The following is a 23,463-nucleotide window of genomic DNA, read 5'->3' on the forward strand; positions in this document are numbered from 1 at the left end:
CACAAAGCTACACAATTGGCTATCTGTGCTCTGCCCACCATGGGTATCGAAACCCGGATTCTAGCGTTGTAAGTCCGCAAACATACCGCTGTGCCACTGGGGGGGGGGGGGCGTACATTAGTTTCTGTAAACTTAAGCGTTATTTGAACCGTTTTATTTGGAGCTACCTCTACAACAAGTAAAAATAACCTGTAACAAATGTTGTTCACTTATTTACCCCCCTCCAGTGGATAAGCGATAAGTTTTTGGACTTATGACACTAAAAATCGGGTTTCGATACCCATGGTGGACACAGCACAAATAGCCCATTGTGTAGCTCTGTGCTTAACAATAAACAAAGTAACTTTTTGAAAAAATAGATTACTTTGTTATTGTTACTTAAATTTGATTTCACATTGTGTTTATCAAATAACCCAAAACAATCCGCCCAACAATAAAACACGTTACAACAATATCATTTTAGATCTGTCTTTTGTCTCGGTCAAGTTATTATGGTTTGGAGCTGATGTCACAACCGAACCTTTGATTACAAAAATATGGAAAATGATCATTCCGAGATACTTAATTTAGTGCTGAAACGGTTAGTGATTGTAGATAGGTAGATACTTAGAATTTTTCTTCTATTTTAGAAACATTATTGTAATTATAATAGTTAGTGTTACTGAGGAAGGAAGCCGTTTGTATCAGAGTACTGCCAGTTATGCGGTATGTGATGAGTAATACAAACACAACCGTATATGCTCGTTTATGTAAGATGATTTAATACAAAATTTGCAATCAAGATCAATTATAGTTATGCTTTTGTATTTCATTCCTACCATTTCTAGTTAAAAAATAATTTTTCCAGAAAGTATATTTTTGTCAAAACATTACTTAGAGGTGGAAACAGAAAACGTGTATTTCCCATTTAATCAAGCGGCGTTGCCTACAGTAACGCTCATTTCAGGCCCCAAAACTAAACCTTTCCACGAAGCGACTTAGATCCTTGCATTTACTCATTAATGCTTTTTCAGTGAGAATACTTCGTACAGTATAACCTCATGGGTGAATGGAGATTATTAAGTTGTTAATTTTTAGAGGATAAAATATTTAAGAATAATGGAGAATGTGTTAAATAATGTTTCATGGATATCACAGAAATTAGAATATTGTGAAATATGAATTGAATCATAGGTTTTGCAATGAGTAACTTTAACAACTGAATGGCAGTGCATTTTCAGTGTCATTTTATGCTCCTGCAAAAGAAAAAGAAATATATTCTCGTTTTACTTCATCTTCGTGCGAACCAACCTTTTATTTACATTTGTTGTTAAAGGAACATTTTTTTAAAAATTCCATGAAGCCCCCAGTATCACTACGGTATGTCTGCGGACTTACAACGCTAGAAACCGGGTTTCGATACCTGTGGTGGGCAGAGCACAGATAACCCATTGTGTAGCTTTGTGCTTAACTTCAAACAAACAAACAAAATTCCATGAATACAAAAACGTTAAATAATTTTAATCAACCTATAATTACATACAGCTATTCTGTAGTTTATATTATTGTTGTTACGAGTTCTATCGTTTAGCGGGTTCTATTGGATGGATTATCTGATAAAAATAACGCCAACTACAGTCCAAGCAACAATAACGAATTTTTGAATAATGTTTGCTGCATTCATTTTGACGCAAGTTGTAAGCCTAATATCACAAATAAACTCTTAAATGTAAACTTTGAGACTACTTTAGGCCTAATAGACTGATAATGTTTAAGAGAAATATTTAATTTTTCATTAGAGGGTGACGAAATTCTAGTTCAATACGAAATAAAATTTAATATTTGTGAAGTAATCTTTTGGTGTTAACACCTTAGGCAAAACTCTAAATTTCAATGAGCCTTTGAAGGGTTAATTAGAGTGTTTGTATCAATTCTTTATGTTATTTCAACCTTTATACAAACTATATTAAGTTATAAAAACATGCTAAGTATTTATAATCATGACTATGCTTTCCATAAACATATTACTGCTTGTAAAACTAACATATTTTCTTGCTTAATGATGCCCTTTAGGAGTAATGAATAATTTTCCTTATAAATCTAGACCCGTACTTAAAATTCATTTGAGTAATTAAAAAAAAATATTGTGGGATAGATCACAAATTAAAATAATACTATTTTCATCGTTCAGCCTTTTTCTTTCCAATTTCCTAATATTAAAACAATTAATTCTTCCGTGAAGAAGTATTTTCACACAGAAACTGTTTTGAAAGGCAAGTATCATTTTATTGAGTATCGACAAGTTGTGGCGATGACAATGGTCATCATTTTTGTTTAAAATGGTATTGTTAATGCCAGTGATTTTTTAAACCTTCTAATTCATACATTGATATAAAAACAAACAATATTTTAGGTGAGAACTAACTGTTTATCCAATTAGATACAACTTGCAATACCAACAGCGGAAACATAATTAAAATATTTTAGATACTGAATAAGAATAATATAATTTAGATTTGTGATAAATACATTTTTATGTTTTTTTATAATGACTATTTTCTTAACGTATGCTTTTTTTTTATTCAGAATTTGTTGCAAAGCTACACAAAGGTCGATCTATAAATAGCTGTCTCTGATTTTGAACTGATAGATTAGAGGGAAAGCATCTATTCAACAGTACCTACCACCGATTCTTGGGCTATTTTTGTCTGACCGAATAGCGAGATTTGATTGTCACTTTTATTGCACATGCATGGTCCCAAAATGCAGAGAGTGTTTTTGAGGGAACGATCCGAGAAAAATGAGCTCTCAGATTCATAGACCAAACACACTGACCACCAGGCTACGTGTGACCAAATTTTAATGCATTATAAGAAATAACCATGTTATTATTTAAGTAATTAAATAGAAAAGCCTTCTACATTTGCTAATTGATTTCTTTTGCGTCGTTTCGGCCTTAGACCCACTTCAGGCAGTAATATAATTACAGGTGATTTATATATATATAAGTTTTATATTACATACGTAGATTTGATTATAGTCACCTAACCAGGAGGTGGGGGAAAAGGGGGTACATACCACATAACTTTGGGTATATTTTTAGCAGGTTTTCCTTACTCTGGCCCCCATTCCCCCTACTTCTAACAAAGTCAGGCGCATGGCGCACTTGTAATTAGTAATGACTTGATTTGGAATGTTGGGTACGAATGGAATAACTACTGTTTTCCTTTTATTGAAAAATATAAGATGGCGCTGCAGTTGCCTTGTTTAAGCGCGAACTGATATTTACTGTTTGGAATAATTCGATAAGCAATTGGTAAGGCTATTTTTTACACTGCTGTACGGTTAAATGTTTCGTCGTTTCGACAAACAGATTTAACTTATAAATTTTTCGATTAATTCTATATCATGTCAGAAGCGCGATCTGATGAAGACAAATCTTTTCGTGGTAGTTTCTTGGTTGCTGCAGATGATGAGCGTGGAAGTTCAACCTCAGGCGATGCTGTTTCTAATTCCAGTACTAGTGATAGTAGATTATCTCGACTGCTGAAGACGTCGCTTGATAAAACAATTTCAAAGTGCATGCAATCATTTAAGTAAGTAATTTTCGAAGTAATGTTGCAACGAATTCACTTTTAATTTAACAATAACATATTTGTTGGTCGATCTAATCATCTACTGCTTTATGCTGTCCCATCCAGTAAAACTAAACTTTGATTAAAAAACAACACATTCACAGCCAGCCCTTATCATTTACATATTCATCAAGCCTTTCCTTAAAGTTAAACTCCTCTAAATTTACTGCATCCACCACAACTGAACATAACCCATTCGAAAAGCCAGCTATCCTGTTACTGTTAGAAGAATTTAGCTGTCAGTCTCAGCTAAAATGACTTCTCATCCTTCCCTTCCAGTTCCATCATTTATATTTGTGTTCCCTAGTGTTACCATTCTCATCATTGAGTATGAAAAGAAAAAAAGATGAATGGACACTATCAGTTCTTGAATAACATAATGAGAACCTCTCCAACTCTAAGATTTTTTCTTGAAGAAAAAAAATGTTAACCTGACTTCACATGACAATCTTACCCTTCCATGTATCATCCTATTCCTAGTACTAGTAACAAACCTCCTCTGTACATAATGCTCCAAATGAGGCATAACCAGTGACTTATACTGTACAATAAAATTATGAACACTTTAGAAATAATATGTTATATTCAGCACTTCTGTGTATGCAACATGGAATTTTTATTGCCCTATAATTCACAACACTGCACTGCTTGGATTGCTTAAAAGACTGGTTAACCAGAATCACTAAGCTCTTTTTCTTTCATAATACTGTTAGGGTTATTTTCATCAAAACTATACTTATAATTTAAATTATGATAACATACATGCATTATCTTGTATTTATTGTAATTAAAAGTCTTCTGCTATTTATTTGTCCATCTTGCTAAATAATCTAAGTCTTTTTGTAAAGCAGCAACATTTTTCTCACAGCCAGCAACACCTAAGATCATAATATCCTAAGCAAATTTAAGCAATTTATTGACTATACCTCCATTTGTGTAACAGATATAAATCAGAATGTGCATAGACCCTAACACTGAGCACTGAGGTACCACATTTGACTTAACTCAATTTATATTAATTATTGTAATTCATATTTTACTAGATGGTTGAAAGATGTCACCCAGCATTATTTCATCTTCTCTCAGCTATCGCTGTTTACACGTATAGCATACATATTATCTTATATAAATTTAACTGCACTAATGAATATTGCAATTGAGGATTATTTGTACATAGAAATTTACTTCTGACACAGGCAGTATGTTTATAAACTAACAATCAACTCCTGCTTCTATGCTGAATTCTATTTTCAAATGACTTGTTATTTAAATTGATTTTGAATGTTGACAAAACACAAATGATAGTGGTATTTTGACTGATTTTATAAACACAGTGGCCGGGAATGATCTTTCAAATATTAAATACTCAGCAGTCCAAAAATTTAAATATTGATGAGCTTCGATCACCTCTCACTTGTCTTAGAGAATGAGTAATAGTAAATGACGAAACTGATTCGTCTTCAAGCTTGATGGAATGATCTGAATAAATATTTTGCACTAGAACAATGAATAGTGATTATCATTCTTGTTTAGTGTCAGTTCGCATGTGTGTTCGCTACAGACTGTCAGGAATGGCTTTCAAAATATTAGATACCTGGCAGTACATAATTTCTTGATTATGAATATTGATAAACCTCCAATATGATATTTTGTATGTATAATTTGTGATGATATTTTTTTGAACATTTTCATTAGTATTATTATCATCATTATTATTGTTGTTGTAACTCCTCAATATTCAAATTTTTGAACTGCTGGGTATTTAGTATTTAAAAGATCGTTCCTAGCTGTTGGGTATCTAGCCATTGCATTTCATAAATGCTTAGATTGAAAATGAAAACAAAACATGCATCTAAAGTGAAAAACAGATGACAATACATTAGATTTTGAGAAGTTTTGATTATTTATTTGTTCTTAATTATTTTAGATAAAGGTTAAAATATTATTCATGCATAATAGAGGTTAATAAGTACTTGGGAATGGATGTTAGGCCTCATGATATAAATAAGTGATATCTAGGTAATGTCATACCTAAGTATATTAAGCCAAAACACACTAACACTTATAAATAGAAACAGTAGGAAAAACAGACAAGAAGAAGATTTGGCATTGGGTAGCTGCTAAATAGAAACCTCTTTTACAATTTTCTGGAGTTTGTGTTTGAAATTTTCCTTTTTTTCTGATTATGCAGTCATGCGAAGTTGGAAAAAATACTTCCTTATTAAAACTCAGCTGTAGGTAAGACCCGTCATTTAGTTTATTTGTTTCACAGTTCAGTAGTTTCATTAATTCATGAATCGTATGTGATGAGAGGATGAATGTGCTGTAAACTGAATTGTTTTGAAAAAATTATGAAAAGTAAGGTACTTGTATTTAGGAGTTTGAGATAGATTTTGGGTGGTTAATATTTTAATTAGACTTAAAAGTTTTCTTTTTATTGGTTTCTATTTTTCTACTATTTTAACAAATAATGAAAATATACTGCTACAGCTTAAAATATCATTAAAATTGAAAGTACCCAACTTTTGAAACTGCATTCTAATCTTTATAAGTAAGAACATAAGTCAACTATATTTAATTAGCTATACTCATTACCAGGTTGTATTTTAGTTTTGCTTTAAGTAGATAGCTTGATGATCAGAAGTTCATAATGTTTTTTCATTTTGTATACAAAAGCAACGATTGTTGATGTTTTTTATTCATAGATTTCAACTGTTGTGCCAGAACTTCAACCCTATTTGGAAACAGTATCCAGAGGATTTGAAGGACATTCACATCCAGTTAGTTCGACAGCTGCAGGAGAACATTCAGCTAGAAGTAGACCAAATGTATCAAGAAGAGAAGATTATAGAGTTTTTAAATACGTTGGAGGAATTGAAATGCCAGCAGGCCCATCTTGCTAACCACCATGCATGGTAAGTTATAAGTTATATTCTCTTATTTATTGTGTATGTTGTTGTATATTTATAAACATTTTATAAGATATGTACATGATAAGTAACTTAAAGCAAATATATATCCTCTATCCATTTTAGGAGATAAACCTTTTATTCTTTATTATCTAAATCTTATAGTGCCACCAGTATTACAAAAAAGGCAGATTTATTTTACAGAATTGACTTTTTGTAGTACCTATTAGATTCTTTATACCTTTTTGAAGGGTGTTTTGTGACCTCAACTTTGGTGTATTTGATCTCAGAATTATTAACACATTCTGTAGTGAGGTAGCAGTGATCTGTAAACCTATCTTCATGCATTATTTCCAATTGTCACAAGCAGTATACTTAAAGTTTGGCTTTTTTCTTCCATGTTCTTCCTGCTGAACCAACAAGTATGATCTCATAAATCAGACTTCCTCCTTGTACAGTAACTACACCTTTACCCTAGTAGAGATACTGTACATATTTATCAACTTCACATCTCTGTTTTTATTTTGAATACTGCTTTATATATATTTTTTATTTCTCTTTTGACATCGGGTGTTGTGAATATCATAATGTATGAATCTTTTAACTTAAACACAGATAACTAAGTGTGTAGTATAGTGAAGTTTCTGAAATAAGAATTAAAATACTGAAATTCTTTTATGGTTTTAAAAACAACTTTTTTTTTGGAATACTTTTTCTTTAGTGTGGGTTGTTGTCATACTAACTTTGATATCATTTCAAATAAGATTAAAAAATATAAAGCCTCAAGATGGTTCACTTTATATGAAGCGGAACAATGTGATTGTCAATCATATGCTTTAATATTAACTGTATAACAAATAAGTTGCAAATACATGTACTGAAATGTTGACAGCAGAAATTTAGGAGAATATTTCATACTTGTGTACAACTGAAGATAATAAATTATCACATTACTGTTCTCTGCAACTTAAAATACATAGAATGTGTATTTGAATCTTACACAACTTCATATATCAACTGAAAACTACATTCCTACCTGCTGGGTGATTAGTGATAACTGATCAGTTTTCAAGTTCATTAATCAGTTGCATTTAACTAATTGATTATTCTCTCATAAGATGTTTCAAAAACAAATTATAATTCTAAAAATTGGGATTTGATACTCGTGGTGGGCAGAATTCAGACAGCCTGTTGAGTAGTTTTGTGTTTAACAACAAACAACTGTAATGGTAATACTTTGATAGTTGGAATAAGTTTAATCAGAAACCCTGATTTTGAATACTTCATTATTTTCACGAGTCATTACCCTAATTGATTAAGCTGAACAAACTTACACTAACCAAAAATAAATATCATCGTAATTGCAGTATATAGAATACTGGGTAGTTGGAATAATTGGAAGCAGTAACTTAGATTAGTTTTTTATTTTTGTGATGTTTATGATGCTAATCAGAATTTTGATTACTTTATATGACACTAATTGATATTCATAGGTAATTGATCATATCCAGTTAATTTCCAGCTTTACCACAGGAACAGTTGATAGAATAGCACATTTAGAAAACTGCATCATGACACTTCCATGACCTGAGTGTAAAAATTAAAATGAATTTTATTGTACATACGAAGTTGTCAAACTAAACTAATAAGCTTGTGGTAAAATGTATTCTTACAGATGGGAATTAAATGAACTATTAAAAGCAAACTTTGACATAATTATTTGCTCTTTTTAACAGTTCGCTATCCTTCCTGCAGTAGTGAGACCAAATCTGAGCACAATATTACATGTGAAACAAGTTATAATAAGACAAAATAAAAATAAGGCACTAAATTTGTTACTCTGAAAATATAGATAAATAGATCTAAGTACCCCTTCAGCTTTGGTTCACCATAGTCGTACACCTAGATGGAGGCAGAATCTCAGCGATTACATTTGCAACAAGTCCTTTCTAAGTTTAATTTTTAACAGCCATTCTGTGAATCAATGAGACTGAATTTTGTAAGCTACAGAGAGGTTTCATGGCTTCTGATATTCAAGTTAGAATAAAAACTACTCCAATAAAGGGCTTGATAATTTTTTTTTCAACCTAAAAAACATTATTACCAAATAGAACTCTCTCCTTAATAGTGTTTGGCCATGAAGATGTGGAGTTTAGGGGGATCCTGGACAGCATTCATCTTGCAAGAAGTTGAGATGTTCATGATTGGTCACATAAAAGCACTTATGAATATTAGATCTTTGTTGATCTGAAACCGAGATAAGAACATAGATTTGTCTATATTCTTTTATGTGCTATGCTGTGATACTGCCACTGTTATTGCTACAACTGCTGTCTCAACCTTCACATATGAGACTAGCTCCTACGATTGACTTAACAAGTATTTGTTTGTGATTCCTAGCAAGAACTGTCTCGAAAAAGCCAATCATGACTGGACATGCTGCAGTACTAACGTATGCATAAATTTGTGGTTTCAGAAAGGGAACTATTAAACTTGATAATACCAAAACATTTTGTATATAATTCTAAGAATACTTTTCTTTTTTTCAGACAATAATCTGTTGACAGAACTCGTTAAAAACTGTGGTGAAAACTTAGTTTAAATATCTGAGGAACCAGATCTTGTATTTCACAATATATCCATCTTGTACTGTATTTTGTATATGATTTTGGGTTGCAATATGGGTTTTACTCCTTCATATCCTGGAAATTAGTGTGAATTTAGCCATGCTGGTGGGCAGTTGAGATTCCAAATATCACAAGGAGTTCAAATCTCCATGCAGAATAATAAAAAGTACCAGAAAGCTTTGTTTGGGAATGAACCCACTTTACTAGTGGGGATTCCTTACAAATTTCTATAGGAGCTGTTGTTTTACATTACATAAATGGCAATGATTGGTTGGTTGTTTGGCATTTATTGACATAAAGTAACTAGGCTATCTTTTCCAAATACTGTCAACTTTGTTTACTATCCAGGGAGACATTTTTTCTGTAATGCTTTTATTATTTTATATCAGAAAATGTGTACAGAATCCCTAACACAAAAACAAAGGTTGAGGGAGGAGCCAGAGAACCTGAAAAACCCAAGTTGGATTCCACTGTGAAAGGTCACTTTAAAAATAGTAAATCACACATAGGGTGGTTTTGACACAGGTCAAAAAAGGTCAAACATAAATTGTTTAAGTGGTAGAACCAAGGGATCGTAAGTAATGCATAGTTTTCTGATTTGATGAATGTACTGCAAACCAAGATAAATCATGCTGTGTAGTAGAGGAAAGTAAATATCAGATATATTATACAGGGATATTGAAAAAAAACTGTAAACGTGTTTCAGAGTCTCTGGAGGGTATGTACATGCAATATGTAACCTGTATGATGGAAAAAATATGTTTATTCAACACATGAACAACACCTTGCACTCTGACTTGTTAGAGTCCGAGTCAAGTTGTCATTGACACCTCACAGATATATCTTGAGTACAAAAGAAAAATCCTACATCTAGTTTGAGAAATATGGTAGGGATTTGGCTGTTGAGATGTTTATTTAAATCCATTTCTAATTATGTAATGTGTTCTTTTTGGCTTAAAAAGGAAACTTTTAACTCTGGGATTGATTCATCTTAACAGTAATGCTAATTACTCATGTATGGGAGCATGTTAGGCTAATATAATAGTAAATTGACAAACAACGATTGATAAGCATAATGAAGTTGTTCTATTCTGGAGAACATACTACTGAAGAAGACAGGCTAATGTTGTGTCAGAACATCTATTATGTTCCCCAGAATAAAACCACTTCATTATGTTTATAAATTGTTTGTTAATCTACTGTTAATTTCATAATTTAAGAATTCTTATTTGTTGTAATTATAAAAGTAAAGAATATGTGTGTGTGTGTGTGTGTAGAAAGATAAATTTACTAGTTTGAAGAGATGGATGTCATAACTTTGCAGGTGCTTAATTTTAACATATAAACATTAAAGTATGATTAATTTTGTTTCGTGTAGTATGAATTTATTGTTTTGTGTTAAGAATTAAGAAAAACTTCTGATATTTTCTTTGCAGGAGACCTACTGGGGTTCCAGATAAGGATATTGTAGACCATTATTATCCTATCAAAACTGTACATCGAACCGAACTCTTGAATTTAGTAAAACAGTTAGAGGAAGAAAACGACAAGCTAGAAAAACAGGTTCAGGTTGGACGTCAGGCAATTACTAATCTTGAAAAAGAAGCAAAAGTGAAGTACAATCAGTATGAGGAGGTTTGTGTTTATGTTGCAAGTAGGACAGTATTTGTTATTGAATCAGTTTCGTATATGTACTGATGTTTGAATTAAGTGCTGAGTATGATACACAAAATGGAAACATATTCTTTCTAACACACATTATTGTTTATGGTAATTGCAAGGCTCTTCCAATTTTTTATTGTGGGTACGTATGTGTGTTTGAGATGAGGGGTTTAGTCCGAGGGATTGATCTCAACCACTGATAAGGCCAATACTAAATCAGCTAGTATAGCATTTGTGTAGGGAAGCACATTATGCTAGGACTACTTTTATATATATAAGAGACAACGATTTTTAAGCATGATGAAAAAATTTTATATATATACTACATGTTTCGACAGTATGTAGTGTGTATTAAATTTGTTCGTTATGCTTACAATATGTTCTGTCTTATATATATACAAGTTTAGTATAGCATTTACAATATATGTTCTTAAAACATCTTTTATCAGCTTTGAGTTTATGAAATACAAGCATTATGGAGACTGCTCCCTCACTTTTGTATGAAAATTAAGTATCAGACTGTAGTCATGTGTTGATAGTTTACACTGATTGGTTGTCATTCAACCAATTAGACACTGCCACAATTCCTATACAAATACTGTTTCAAAATGATATGTTTACCTCTCTTTGCACATTAGCTGTTCTTTGCACATGCTGCTAGCCTTGAGCTATCAACTACCTACGATGGATGTTCTAACATGAACTATACTACTGCATGATGTAATCATCATGTGATGATAGCCCTCCACCGGTAAGAAGGCCACACATTCTTCATGCGCAGTAGATCCCCATAAACACTTGGATTCAAAATTGACTTTATTTATAGAGAAGGCAATAGTCTAGTTTGAATATTATTAAGAATGAATGTAGGGGCTTATATGAAAGCTTAGAATGTAAAATGGCAACCCTAAAGCTTGGCTGGATTGAGGGAAGAAATACAGAACATATAGATCACTGTTTCACAATTTATATGGTAAACTTATGGTAGTACAAAAACTAGGTGTATTGCTCTATTTGAAGCAAATCAAAAATACTAGCTCGTTTTACAATTTATGTGATTTTTGTTTATTTTCTTTGATAATGTACCGTACTAGTGATAAATTGACCAGTTGTTTGCAACTACTTGTTGTTTTCTACACTTCTCTGTGTATTTCAATAATTGTTTCTAATACCATATTTGTATAAAACAGTAATTAATAGCTTATATACATTTGTCAGATTTAAAAGTTGAGTATTTTTTAAATTGTGGCAGTATGTATCATACATACAGTTATTCTTACATAACAACTTGCATTAGTTAATGTAGTGTTAGTTCTTGTCATGATTATGTAGCGATAGTAATTGATACAAATAAAAAGATTTAACCACAAATAGATATAAACTGCTTTAAATCAATGCTAATCTGTATATCTAGTTGTCGGCTCAATTCAGATTTGTGTAATACTTGAGTCAAAACAATCTCTTGCTCTTACAGAAAATGAAAATAAATTGTTTATACTTTTTTTAATGATGAAGTAATTTTGATTTCTCTGATACATACAACACCTATATATTGTTAAGGTGGTGTAAAAGCTTTAAGAATGTATTAAGAGAAAATTGTTATAAAAAATCACAGCATTTTTTTTTTTACAGCTTGCAAAAGTCTGTAGTGGTCTGTCCTTGGAGAAACTTGAGAATGATCTGCACACATTTGTTGATTTTGAAGGATGAATATTGCTAAGTTATGATCTGAAATGTGTAAGTAATTGTACGAACAAAGTAAATGTTTTTCACAAGTTTTCTCTTCTAAATGAATGTTAAAAAATTTATCACTGTTACTGCAATACATTGTAAGTTATTGACTTTCAAGTGAACTAGGCTTACGTAAGATACCATTAACTGTCTTCTGTCATGTAGAATTGCATTAAGTTAGATTTATTTATTGTCAAGTAAAGAGTTGCTTCAGATAGTATAAACCAAGCATTTTCAGGTAGGTAAGATAAACTAGATGTTAAAATCTCTACTGTCAGGCAAGATAAGCTCTAGATGTTGTTCAAATGTTTACTGTCAGGCAAGATAAGCTCTAGATGTTGTTCAAATGTTTACTGTTAGGCAAGATAAGCTCTAGATGTTGTTCAAATGTTTACTGTTAGGCAAGATTAGCTCTAGATGTTGTTAAAATGTTTACAGTTAGGCAAGATAAACTCTAGATGTTGTTAAAATATCTGTTGATAGGCAAGATAAACTCTAGATATTGTTAAAATGTCTGCTGTTAGGCAAGATAAGCTCTAGATGTTAAAATGTTTACTGTTAGGCAAGATAAGCTCTAGATGTTGTTAAAATGTTTACTATTAGGCAAGATAAGCTCTAGATGTTGTTAAAATGTCTGCTGTTAGGCAAGATAAGCTCTAGATGTTGTTAAAATGTCTGCTGTTAGGTAAGGTAAATGTGTGTTAGGTTGTATAAGCTATAACATGTGAGTTAGGCTTGCTGTACATGTCAGTTGCCAGAAAAAAATTGTTTTAGATACTGTAAAGTACTTGTTGTCTGGTATGAGGTAGATTTTTTTAATTTCAGGGTCCGGAGATTAGTGTGATTATGTAGCCACAGTGTTTTGTTTGTTATTTATATATGACCTTGATCAAATCTGAATATCTAGATCATTTTTACCAGATTTATAACATTTATTTTGTTTTGACTTTATTCTTTTTTGACACTCTGTAAGTGGTGCCTACCAGCCAGATAGTGTAATTAATGGCCTGCCCAAAAAATCTATAAAGTGTGTTTATTTTGTCAATGTATAGACTACCGTATTATACACATACAGTACTGCATATACTACGATACTGTACTTGTATACGGAGCTGCAACAACCCACTGTGTTTGTATACGTGCACGGTGCTGCAACAACCCACTGTGTTTGTATACGTGCACGGTGCTGCAACAACCCACTGTGTTTGTATACGTGCACGGTGCTGCAACAACCCACTGTGTTGTATACATGTGCACGGTGCTGCAACAACCCACCATGTTGTATATGTGTGCATGGTGCTGCAACAACTCACTGTGTTGTATGTGTACACAGTGCTGCAACAACCCACTGTGTTGTATACATGTGCACGGTACTGCAACAACCCACCGTGTCGTATACATGCACGGTGCTGCAACAACCCACTGTGTTGTATATGTGTGCATTGTGCTGCGACAACCCACTGTGTTGTATATTTTACCAGTGTATGAGGCAGTAAAATATTTTTTTTAATCTTGGGGACCAAACCATTTTGAAAAAAAATGGGTCTTCTTAGATTTTTACACAAAAACATAAAACCATCATAATTTTAATTTTCTTATCTATTATCTACTAACTGTAGTAATTTTTGAACATTTTCTAGTTTGCCTATTATATTTCCTTTGCTTTTTTTTTATTTTCCATCACAGGGTGAGTTCTGTAAAACAGAAGATTTTCACCATCAATCTCACAGGAAAGAGTACTGGTGTCCTATTGTCCAGTTAAAGCAAAATGCAGACAAAAGATCTCAGTTTTATTGAAAATTATATGACGGTGAAAAGAATTAACCTTTTCGCTGCTGACCAACTTTGTAAGCCCTGTGAGGAGAGGATATGTGTAAAGTGGATTACTGTATAATGGATCAGTTGAACAATACATTTCAAACTTAAGGTTCTTAATAATACCCATAAGAAATGTCAATTTTCCTTTTTTTGGTTCTCTCATATTAATCACGCTGATAAATTGTCTCACTCACCAAGAAGTAATTGATAAGTTCTCATTTACTAAGAGGTTGAAATAGTCATCTTGAATACAAGCTGTACCATCAAAAGCACCACTGTTTAATGATGTCAATGTCAAGTTTACCATAGTCCAACATCGACATAAAAGATCTTGAGGTTTATTGTTTTCAGTGTTCTCATCTCCTTGATCTACGTTAAATTCCACATGTTATGAATCTTCTGCTTCTTCTTTTTCTTCAGCATGATCAACATCACCACTTTCTTCATTCTCATCTTTGAAAGAAAACTCTTCATCATCATTCAAATTTTCTTTAATGATACTCTCTCTAGTTACTTAATTTATAATCTAAAGAAATGTTAAATTATCATTTCAATAAATAAGCATTTGTCTTCTGTATGATAATATGAATTCGAGAACTAGAACTGTTCACAAAATTCCATGAATCTATTATGGGCTCATGTACTTTTCTGCTCCTTTATTAATTATTTGCTCTATATATTATAATTTTTTTCTTTCAACATGGGTATTGTTCTTACAATAATGGATATATTGTGCATGTCAGTATATATGTGAAAGTGTGTGTAACGAAACACTTGCGCCACCTATTGATTTACATGACAAACAAAAAATATTAAAAAAAATTTGCACTTGGGTATTCAAGATTCAGACAATTAGAAATATAACCGTGGTATGTGCAACAACCATTTCTTTATAATAGAACACAATTTTAAATAAAAGTATTCTTCTCACAACAAAAAACAAGACTTTCACTAGGACTGTATGTGAGGATTTGTTTATATCTTTACTGTGATTTTTGAATGTAGTACTGAGAAACTGGAGTTCTTAAAAAACTTTTTTTTTCTCTATAAATGGTACCAATTTTAATATATGAAAAGTTACAATTTATATCAGTAAAATTTATGATAATTTTGAGAGCTGTACGTTGAATCATTTTGATGCAGTGAGTTGCATATTACTAAAGAGCGCAATCCGAACACTTTTCCCGTGCAGTACTTCCCAGAAAAAACTACTTTTTTAAAAAAATTTTCACTTTTTCCAAATTTTTCTAGTGAGGTAAGAATACTGTGCTTAGAAACTAGTAGCACAAACAGACGCCCATAGGGTGTCGTTTCTGCTAGTTGAAATAATTTGACTAGAAAATGGACATTCCTAAAGAGTATCAGTACCTCTCTGTAGTGGTGGAAAGAATAAAAAAACAACGTGAAAGTAATATGTAACTTGCATCTCTGGAACATGTTACAAAGCATCTTCGTTTCTGATATACAAAGTGTGTTAATGCAACCACTGATTACGACTGACTTACACTATTAAACTTATTGTAATAACAAGTCATGTTTATTGTTAACTTACTGACAGTTAGTAATTAAAGTGAAATATATTTAAAATGTAATAGAAATTGTAAGATTCTTCAAATAAATGTCTCTAGCTATCTGGGATATTTCATCATACACGATAATGTAATTAATAGCATACTAGATAGCTGTTTTTAAAACATTTTTGTGTCTAATACATGTACGTTTTCTTTCCTCTTGCTGTCATTGCTTAACATGACAGCAAAGAGTGACAATAGCTTTAATATTTGCACGGTTGATTTGTAACAAAGATAACGGCTCAACTAGATTAAGTTTTTTTTGTAAAGTATGTTTTGCTTGTACTTTATAATTCTTGTCTTATGCTTAACTTTACGAGGGACAGGAAATTAGTGAAGAACTAGTTTTTTGTGTTTTGCAAGCCAAGTTATATTTCATTCTTTCTTAAACGTCACTTTCATTGGACAGTATTGGTTAAGATACTTGGTCATCTATACATTATCCTTCACATCTTTATTTTATATATTTTTTGATTATTTTGCAGTTTTAGCTCGGTATGTGCAATTAGGACTAACCCAAATCTCCTATTCTGGCTGAACCTCGTAAGATATTATTAAGGTCATGGCTGAAAATATTTAATTATGAGAATACCTAATTGAGGAATTCACTGAATTCCTATCATTCCAATTTTTGTTCATGACATTACTACATTATTCACTGTGTTATTTTTTAAATTTTGTTCTACAAAGGAAGCTTGCTTTGATCGGAAGCTGTTGATGATTTCACACACCATTGTGTTTATTATACATAAAACTGTTTTTATAGACATAAATTTAACAGGTTAATATAGTGCTTTTTTTTAAACACGAGACTATTTATGTTACACTAAGTTGTTAGTATCATTCTTCAAAAAAAAGGGTAGTGTTACTAAAAACTCTAATTTTGTGAAACTTATGAAGGAAAAAAAGAGAATGATGATTTATAAATAATACATAAAACAGAGAATTTGAAATGAAATCTAACAAAGTTTCATTTACAGTATATTATAACTTGAAATTGTAACATTTGTTTATTTTCATGTGTACGTTTAATCCGTTGAAGCAAACTCGTGACAGTGTGTACATTGTAAAAGAGCATTTGTATTGCTTCCATGCATACCAAAATTTAGTGAATTTTTAATAGATATAAAAGTGTTATGAAGATTTAATAAAATAATGATTTTAGAATGTATAGTAAATAATAGTACTACAAGAATAGTATGAACTTATTCCAACCAAATTTGTATAGTGTTGTAGGATTAATGAAATAGTATTTATAAGTAGTTTAACTTTTTCAGTTAAATATAAATGTCTAAACGCTTTCACAAACATTATAATTATACTTTTTGTAATGTACTTCCCTCGATGCAAAACTAAATATTGAGTTAGAGAATTAAATAGCCACCACTTTCAATTACCATAGCTCACACCGGTAGAATGAACATTTTTAGCCACCACTTTCAATTACCATAGCTCACACCAGTAGAATGAACATTTTTAGCCACCGCTTTCAATTACCATAGCTCACATGAAAGTGGTGGCTAAAAAATGTTCATTCTACCGGTGTGAGCTATGGTAATTGAAAGTAATGACTAAAAATGTTCACTCTACTGGTGTGGGCTATGGTAATTGAAAGTGGTGGCTAAAAATGTTCATTCTACCGGTGTGAGCTATGTTGAATGAAAGTGGTGGCTAAAAATGTTCATTCTACTGGTGTGAGATATGGTAATTGAAAGTGGTGGCTAAAAATGTTCATTCTACCGCTTTACCATACTCACACCAGTAGAATGAACATTTTTAGCCACCACTTTCATTCAACATAGCTCACACCAGTAGAATGAACAAGCTGAAGAAGAAGTCAAAAAACATCATGGACTTTTTTTTTCCCTATAAAATTTGTCATTTTATAATAAATTTTAGAAAACAGACACTTGAGCTTGGCAATCATTGTTCTTCCATATAATTGTTGATGGTAAAAAGTAAGAAAACTGTGGGTTATTTTAAGATTTATTACTAACTGTAGTTTTGTATTTATGTGTAAAATGTATGGATAAGTAAATTGTTTGCGTGAGAACAAATTTGCATTTTGATACGAAACAGTTAATTTCGAGATTTCATTGATGTGTAGAGATTTTACTGAAATAAATTTACTTATTTGTTTTGTTTCTTTCAGTAATATGTAATACAAAGTTGGGTAAAAATCACCATGCTTGGCACCCCCCCCCCCCAAGTTCCCCCATTAGGGTGTTTACTTGTGTTATTAAACACTCACCAGTAATGCAGGGTAAAAATACCTGTAGTGTAATGTCTGCATTATCTTCATGATAGATAGTGTTAGGGGTAAATATAAACTTGTTTTCTGACAGATAATGAACTTATACAGGTTGCAAACTTTTTCAAGTGTCACCTAGAAATTTTTGGGTGCCAGAAAAAATACTTTCCTGAGACAATTTTAAGTGTTCATGCATTTCTAAGTTTTTTTTTCTTTTCAAATACATGGACATTCACAACAAATGCTCATCATAATCACAACCAACTTTGTATTTGGGGCTTGCCTACATCAGTCAAGTACCATCACATGACTGCAGTCTAGATTTTAATAGACTAGCCTAGATGTAGATAGGTCTAGATTTGTTCCTATGTGGTTGTGAGTATAAATGTCAAATTAAAGCTGCATATTAATATGTTCTGATTTGTTTTAGATCTAGACCTAAGTATAGTGCTTGGATTGTACAGATCCATAGAAGTATACATTAGTGAAAAGCAGGTGCTTCTGCTGTAGAAATGATGCTAAACATAAAGCATTACATAGCTTAGAACTTAACTTTCAAGACTTAGTCACTTGATAAGACTTTATCAAGGCCATCTTATTAGCATTAGGACACTTATGTTGATTTTGTTGCTGCTAATTTTAGTCTAGGTCTAGGCCTAGATATAGGATAAGCTGAGTAGTAGTAATAATTATATATATATATATATGTGTGTAGAGATTTAGCCAGGTTGAAAAGTGATGGAGCTAAACTGTTGATTAATTATAAGCAAGACATAAATGTCATTTCAATATACGTAGCCCCTCTCATGATTTTGATAACTAGGACTGACCGAAGTAGGTTATATAACAAATCACTGATCTGTGATTTTTTTTTATTAGTTTGAAATCGAAACCTGGTTGAAAAAGTGGAATCAGCCAATAGGCAATCTCAATAACAACCATGCAGTTGCAATTGTTTCAGGCCATTCTACTGGTTGGAAGTGACGTTGTTATTTTATCTAGTGTAAGACAGTCACTGCAATAGTTTTCATGCTAACTGGACTCATCCTTTTAAATTTTTATGTGCCCAATGTGATTTTTTTAGGAATACTTGGCATTGCCCAGCACTAAATAAATATAATTCTGGCATAATATGAGTTTTCTTAAACATAATTCTTTTCTTGGGTGTAATTGGTTTTCTGAATTTTTACTCTAAAGGTGATGCTGTTCAGGCCCAGCTAATACTTTATGCTACATAAAAAAACATGTTTCTATTTATTCTACCCTTTAGGCCTTATGAATTAGAATTCGAAATATCTTAAACTTTTTTTGGCTGTAGGAAATGTAAACATTTGTGAGCTTGAGAATAGGTCAGTTGTGTAAGTTTCACACTCAGTGGGTCAGTGTTGGTAGCTCTAACATGAGTACGTTTGAGTAAGCAGTTTTTGAATTAGGTTGACAGTGAAACACAAGTAAACTTTTATCAAACATTTTGTGTTTGAGATTGTACAACAGATGTGTGGCTTTGTTAAACATAAGAAGTAGACATATCTTGTGTCTGGGAATAAAAGTCAACACAATCCATAATAATTGTCATTGAATTTTTTTAGGAATACTTTACAAACTGGCCAAAACAATAACTGTAACATTTCTTATCAGTCTACAAGGGAGTAATGGTACAGCCACAATCTTGGTGTGCAATAAGTGTTTTATTGTAGAACCAGGTGCAATACATAAGAACAATTTCTGTGCATGGCTGCTGGCAGCACTAAGAATATTATTCAGATAAAATTACTTACATTTTCTCAATAAAACTTTAAATCTTTTTATCCAGAGACAGAGCAAGCTACTTTTATCTATTTATAGATTTGACTTTATATGTTCATATCCTATTTTCATATTCATTTTGCAGAGCCTTTAAAGCAGGATTTTGAGTTCTGTGATGTGTAAAAAAGTGATTTTGTTCTTTATATGGGATATAAGATCAAATATTGAATACTTCATCCTCTACTACCCCCCCCCCCCCAAAAAAAAAAATAATTTTTAATTCTCAACTGAACTTAATGCAATTCTAGATACTTTTGAGGACTTGTGCCCTTCTGGATTATCTTGAGCTAGAACAGCCTTCTTCTTCTTGACCTTCTGAAGGAAATTGTCAATAAAATCCAGGCAAGTAAAAAGGGATGCTCCCAGCCACATTCCCAGATAACCTCCAACATAACTGAATAATTCGATTTCCTGTGAGGGGAAAGGTTTATATATGATTCAGCTTTTCATACGACTAGTAAAAAAGGACTTGATAACTATAAGACACACTTTGTACATGACATTAATATAAATTGCTATAAAAAATCAATTTAATAAAGCACAATTTTTAAAGGACAAATACAGAGGGTTGACAACATTATATGAAAACGATTTTGAATGCATAAATCAGCAAAGAACATGACAATCACAAAGCTGGTGGAATGTCAGAACTACAATATGACTTTGTTTGGTATTTTGTAGATATTCAACAAAAATTGACAGTTTCTGAGAAGAGTACGTAACAGCCCTTTCTGATGCAAAATATTCATACACTCAGGTCATAAAGACATGTTCAGATTGGACATTTGGAACTTTCAAGACATGGATATCCTTTGTGATTAATGGCATTGAAAACAGGGGAATATGGATTAAGTTGGGACTTCAGGAACATCCAGAAATAAACCTGAAACAAGTCGTACTGCTGTGATAAGCAAAGTGTAGCATCTTGAAACAGGTGAAAATCCATGCAAAAGCTGTCCAAATGCCTGAAGCAACAGAATTAAAAATATTCTTCATCTGGATATAAAAACGGAGGTCGTGTACCCAAGTTACTTCCATGCCATATCCTTTCAATTGGTGCATTTCTTAATCAGCAAGGGAATGGAACAATTATTTACGATATTCCTTACAAAGACGTACTGGTCAAATTGCTGGGAGCAGTGCCTATAAATTTCTGTGTACTATATAAATGGGGGCTGGGAAACTGTTGTCTTGGTAAACTATATGAATTATTGAAAGCATGCATGTGGAATGGTGTGCTTTGAATATGACATTCTTTTGAAGGAGCTTAATGTCATAGAAACTATGCTGCATCAAGGTGCTTAGTCATCAAACAGAGCATAAATGGACTGTAATGACGTAGTGAGACTTGGAAATAATTTTAGTATAATATACTAGACCTCTGTATAAAGCATTGCATCATTTCACTGGCTTTTTATTCTGGTATCATAAACATTTCCAGTTTTTAACTTTATCAATAACTTAATTACAACTTTTTTTTTTTCAAAAACTACACTTACTTCAAACTTGGGATACTGTGTGTAAGTCACGTGGATTTTGGTGCTGAAATGGATATTAATTCTTGCTAAATTTCTCCTAAAAGGAAATAAAAAGTCTTTAACACAGTGTAGCGGATAACATATTGAATGGTTGAAAGTAAGCTGTTTTAGATATAGTGCTCATTAAAGATTTGATAATAAAAACCATTTAAAACCACATCAACACCAATGTAACTGAGATTCCACACACACACAGCTATATAATTAGTCTCAATGTGGGATTTTGTTTTTCAATTTTATGCTGCAGATGTTACAATTTAATGAAAGATTTTCAATCTAACCAGTTTGTATATCTATACAAATCAAAAAAAAATGATGACCATTTGCCAACCCAACATTTTCATGATGTCTCCAGCCGAGAACATAATTTCTGAACACCTCGAATTTTTTTAAAAAAAACATTTTCTCAAATAAAGACCAATTACTTTTTTATATAAGAATTGTTTAGATAAATAACAATTACAAGAGAAGTGTGTTACTTTGTTTCAGTTTCAATATGGTTAAGGGCCATAGCATGACGCATCTCACTTGAACACGATTAAAGGGCATAGCATGTTATGTATATCACTTTTCCACCCCCATTGGATCACTGGTAAGGTTTAGAACTTACAACATTACCATTCGTGGTTCAATTCCCTGTGGTGGATGGAGCGCAGATAGCCATTTGTGTAGATTTGTCATAAAACAAGCGGCCAAACAAAGGTTTGGGAAACTATGGTATTTCACGTGAAATATGGTTAAAAGTCATCGATGTACATTCCACATTGACCACAGTTAAGAGGCATAACGTAACATGTCCACCACATTGAACATGGTTAGTGGACATATCTTTTGAGATCATCCAGGAAACAAGTACTTGTATATAGATTGCAGTAATACATATATATTCTAAGAGATCTACACGTGTCAGATTTAGTGAACTTAAGGGGATAAGGAATTAGTTCTTATACCAGGTGGTTAAGGCACTCGACTCGCAATCTGCGGGTCGCGGGTTCGAATCCCCGTCACACCAAACATGCTCGCCCTTTCAGCCGTGGGGGCATTATAATGTGACGGCCAATATTCGTTGATAAAAGAGTAGTGATGTTGGGTGGTGATGACTAGTTGCCTTCCCTCTATTCTTACAGTGCTAAATTAGGGACGGCTAGCGCAGATAGCCCTCGTGTAGCTTTGCGCGAAATTCAAAACAAATACTCATTTTTTAATCTATGAAACCGCTCTTAATACACACGGTTCGGTCGAACCTTAAATCTCGTGACAGTTATACAAACTTTATACACTGCATGGTTTCTGTCGTGCAATGTTCAGTAGTCATGTCAACAGTGTCATAGATGAGCCTTTGTGCACCTAACCACAGACGATATTTATTGACCACAGACCAACCCGATACATTCATGATGTGATATTTTAATACCTAGTACATGATTTGTGGACATCTTGTGTCTTCCATGTTTGTAAGGTTTACCTTTCTTCTTCCAAAGTTGAAAGTCCAATTTTCCTCCGAGCAGTTTCGGTCCATCTTTCGAAGATCGATTCACTTTTGAAACGTGACTAAACATAATTAACCATATATAAGTACGTTAGTTTTCTAATTATTTTATATAACGGCGTAGGCAGAAATCTATAGGGGGGGGGGATATTTTTAAAGTAAAAAAGTGGCTAAGCCATACTTGAGCGTTGGGGGTCCAGCAGTCTGCCCTCCGGGGGAAATTTTGTGACTTTTTATTGAAAGTAATGAATTTTGATATCTGAAACTGTTTTCATACCCTTAAAATATAACGATTTATAAATATGTAATGCAATTTAGGAAGTGCTACCACAACTGCCCCCCCCCCATATCTTCGCCTACACCCATATTTTATATATATATAGAGTTTGAATGTATACGAGCTAAATGAAAAGTATTGATTGTTAGGCTTTTCTCACTAAAGATACA

The 23,463-nt window shown here is 32.4% G+C and overlaps 2 protein-coding genes across 2 annotated transcripts in view; one reads left to right on the forward strand and one right to left on the reverse strand.

The window, feature by feature from the left end:
- The first annotated feature begins 3,246 nt into the window (after positions 1-3,246).
- On the forward strand, positions 3,247-15,227 carry LOC106465026 (polyamine-modulated factor 1-like). The gene is made up of 5 exons (XM_013925216.2): positions 3,247-3,575; positions 6,320-6,529; positions 10,587-10,785; positions 12,445-12,549; positions 14,230-15,227. The coding sequence occupies exons 1-4, from the start codon at positions 3,388-3,390 to the stop codon at positions 12,520-12,522; spliced, it is 675 nt and encodes a 224-aa protein (XP_013780670.1). The 5' UTR covers positions 3,247-3,387; the 3' UTR covers positions 12,523-12,549; positions 14,230-15,227.
- A 4,958-nt stretch (positions 15,228-20,185) lies between these two features.
- The window catches only part of LOC111087164 (amiloride-sensitive sodium channel subunit alpha-like), a gene marked incomplete at its 5' end in the record, with an annotated part of 19,817 nt that continues 16,539 nt past the window's right edge, over positions 20,186-23,463 (reverse strand). The window contains 3 exons of the mRNA XM_022392839.1: positions 20,186-20,400; positions 21,489-21,564; positions 22,993-23,078. Coding sequence (XP_022248547.1) covers positions 20,206-20,400; positions 21,489-21,564; positions 22,993-23,078 — 357 coding nt within the window. The remainder of the gene's footprint in view (positions 20,401-21,488; positions 21,565-22,992; positions 23,079-23,463) is intronic.

This window comes from Limulus polyphemus, unplaced genomic scaffold (genome assembly GCF_000517525.1).
Source record: "Limulus polyphemus unplaced genomic scaffold, Limulus_polyphemus-2.1.2 Scaffold1813, whole genome shotgun sequence".
NCBI lineage: Eukaryota > Metazoa > Arthropoda > Merostomata > Xiphosura > Limulidae > Limulus > Limulus polyphemus.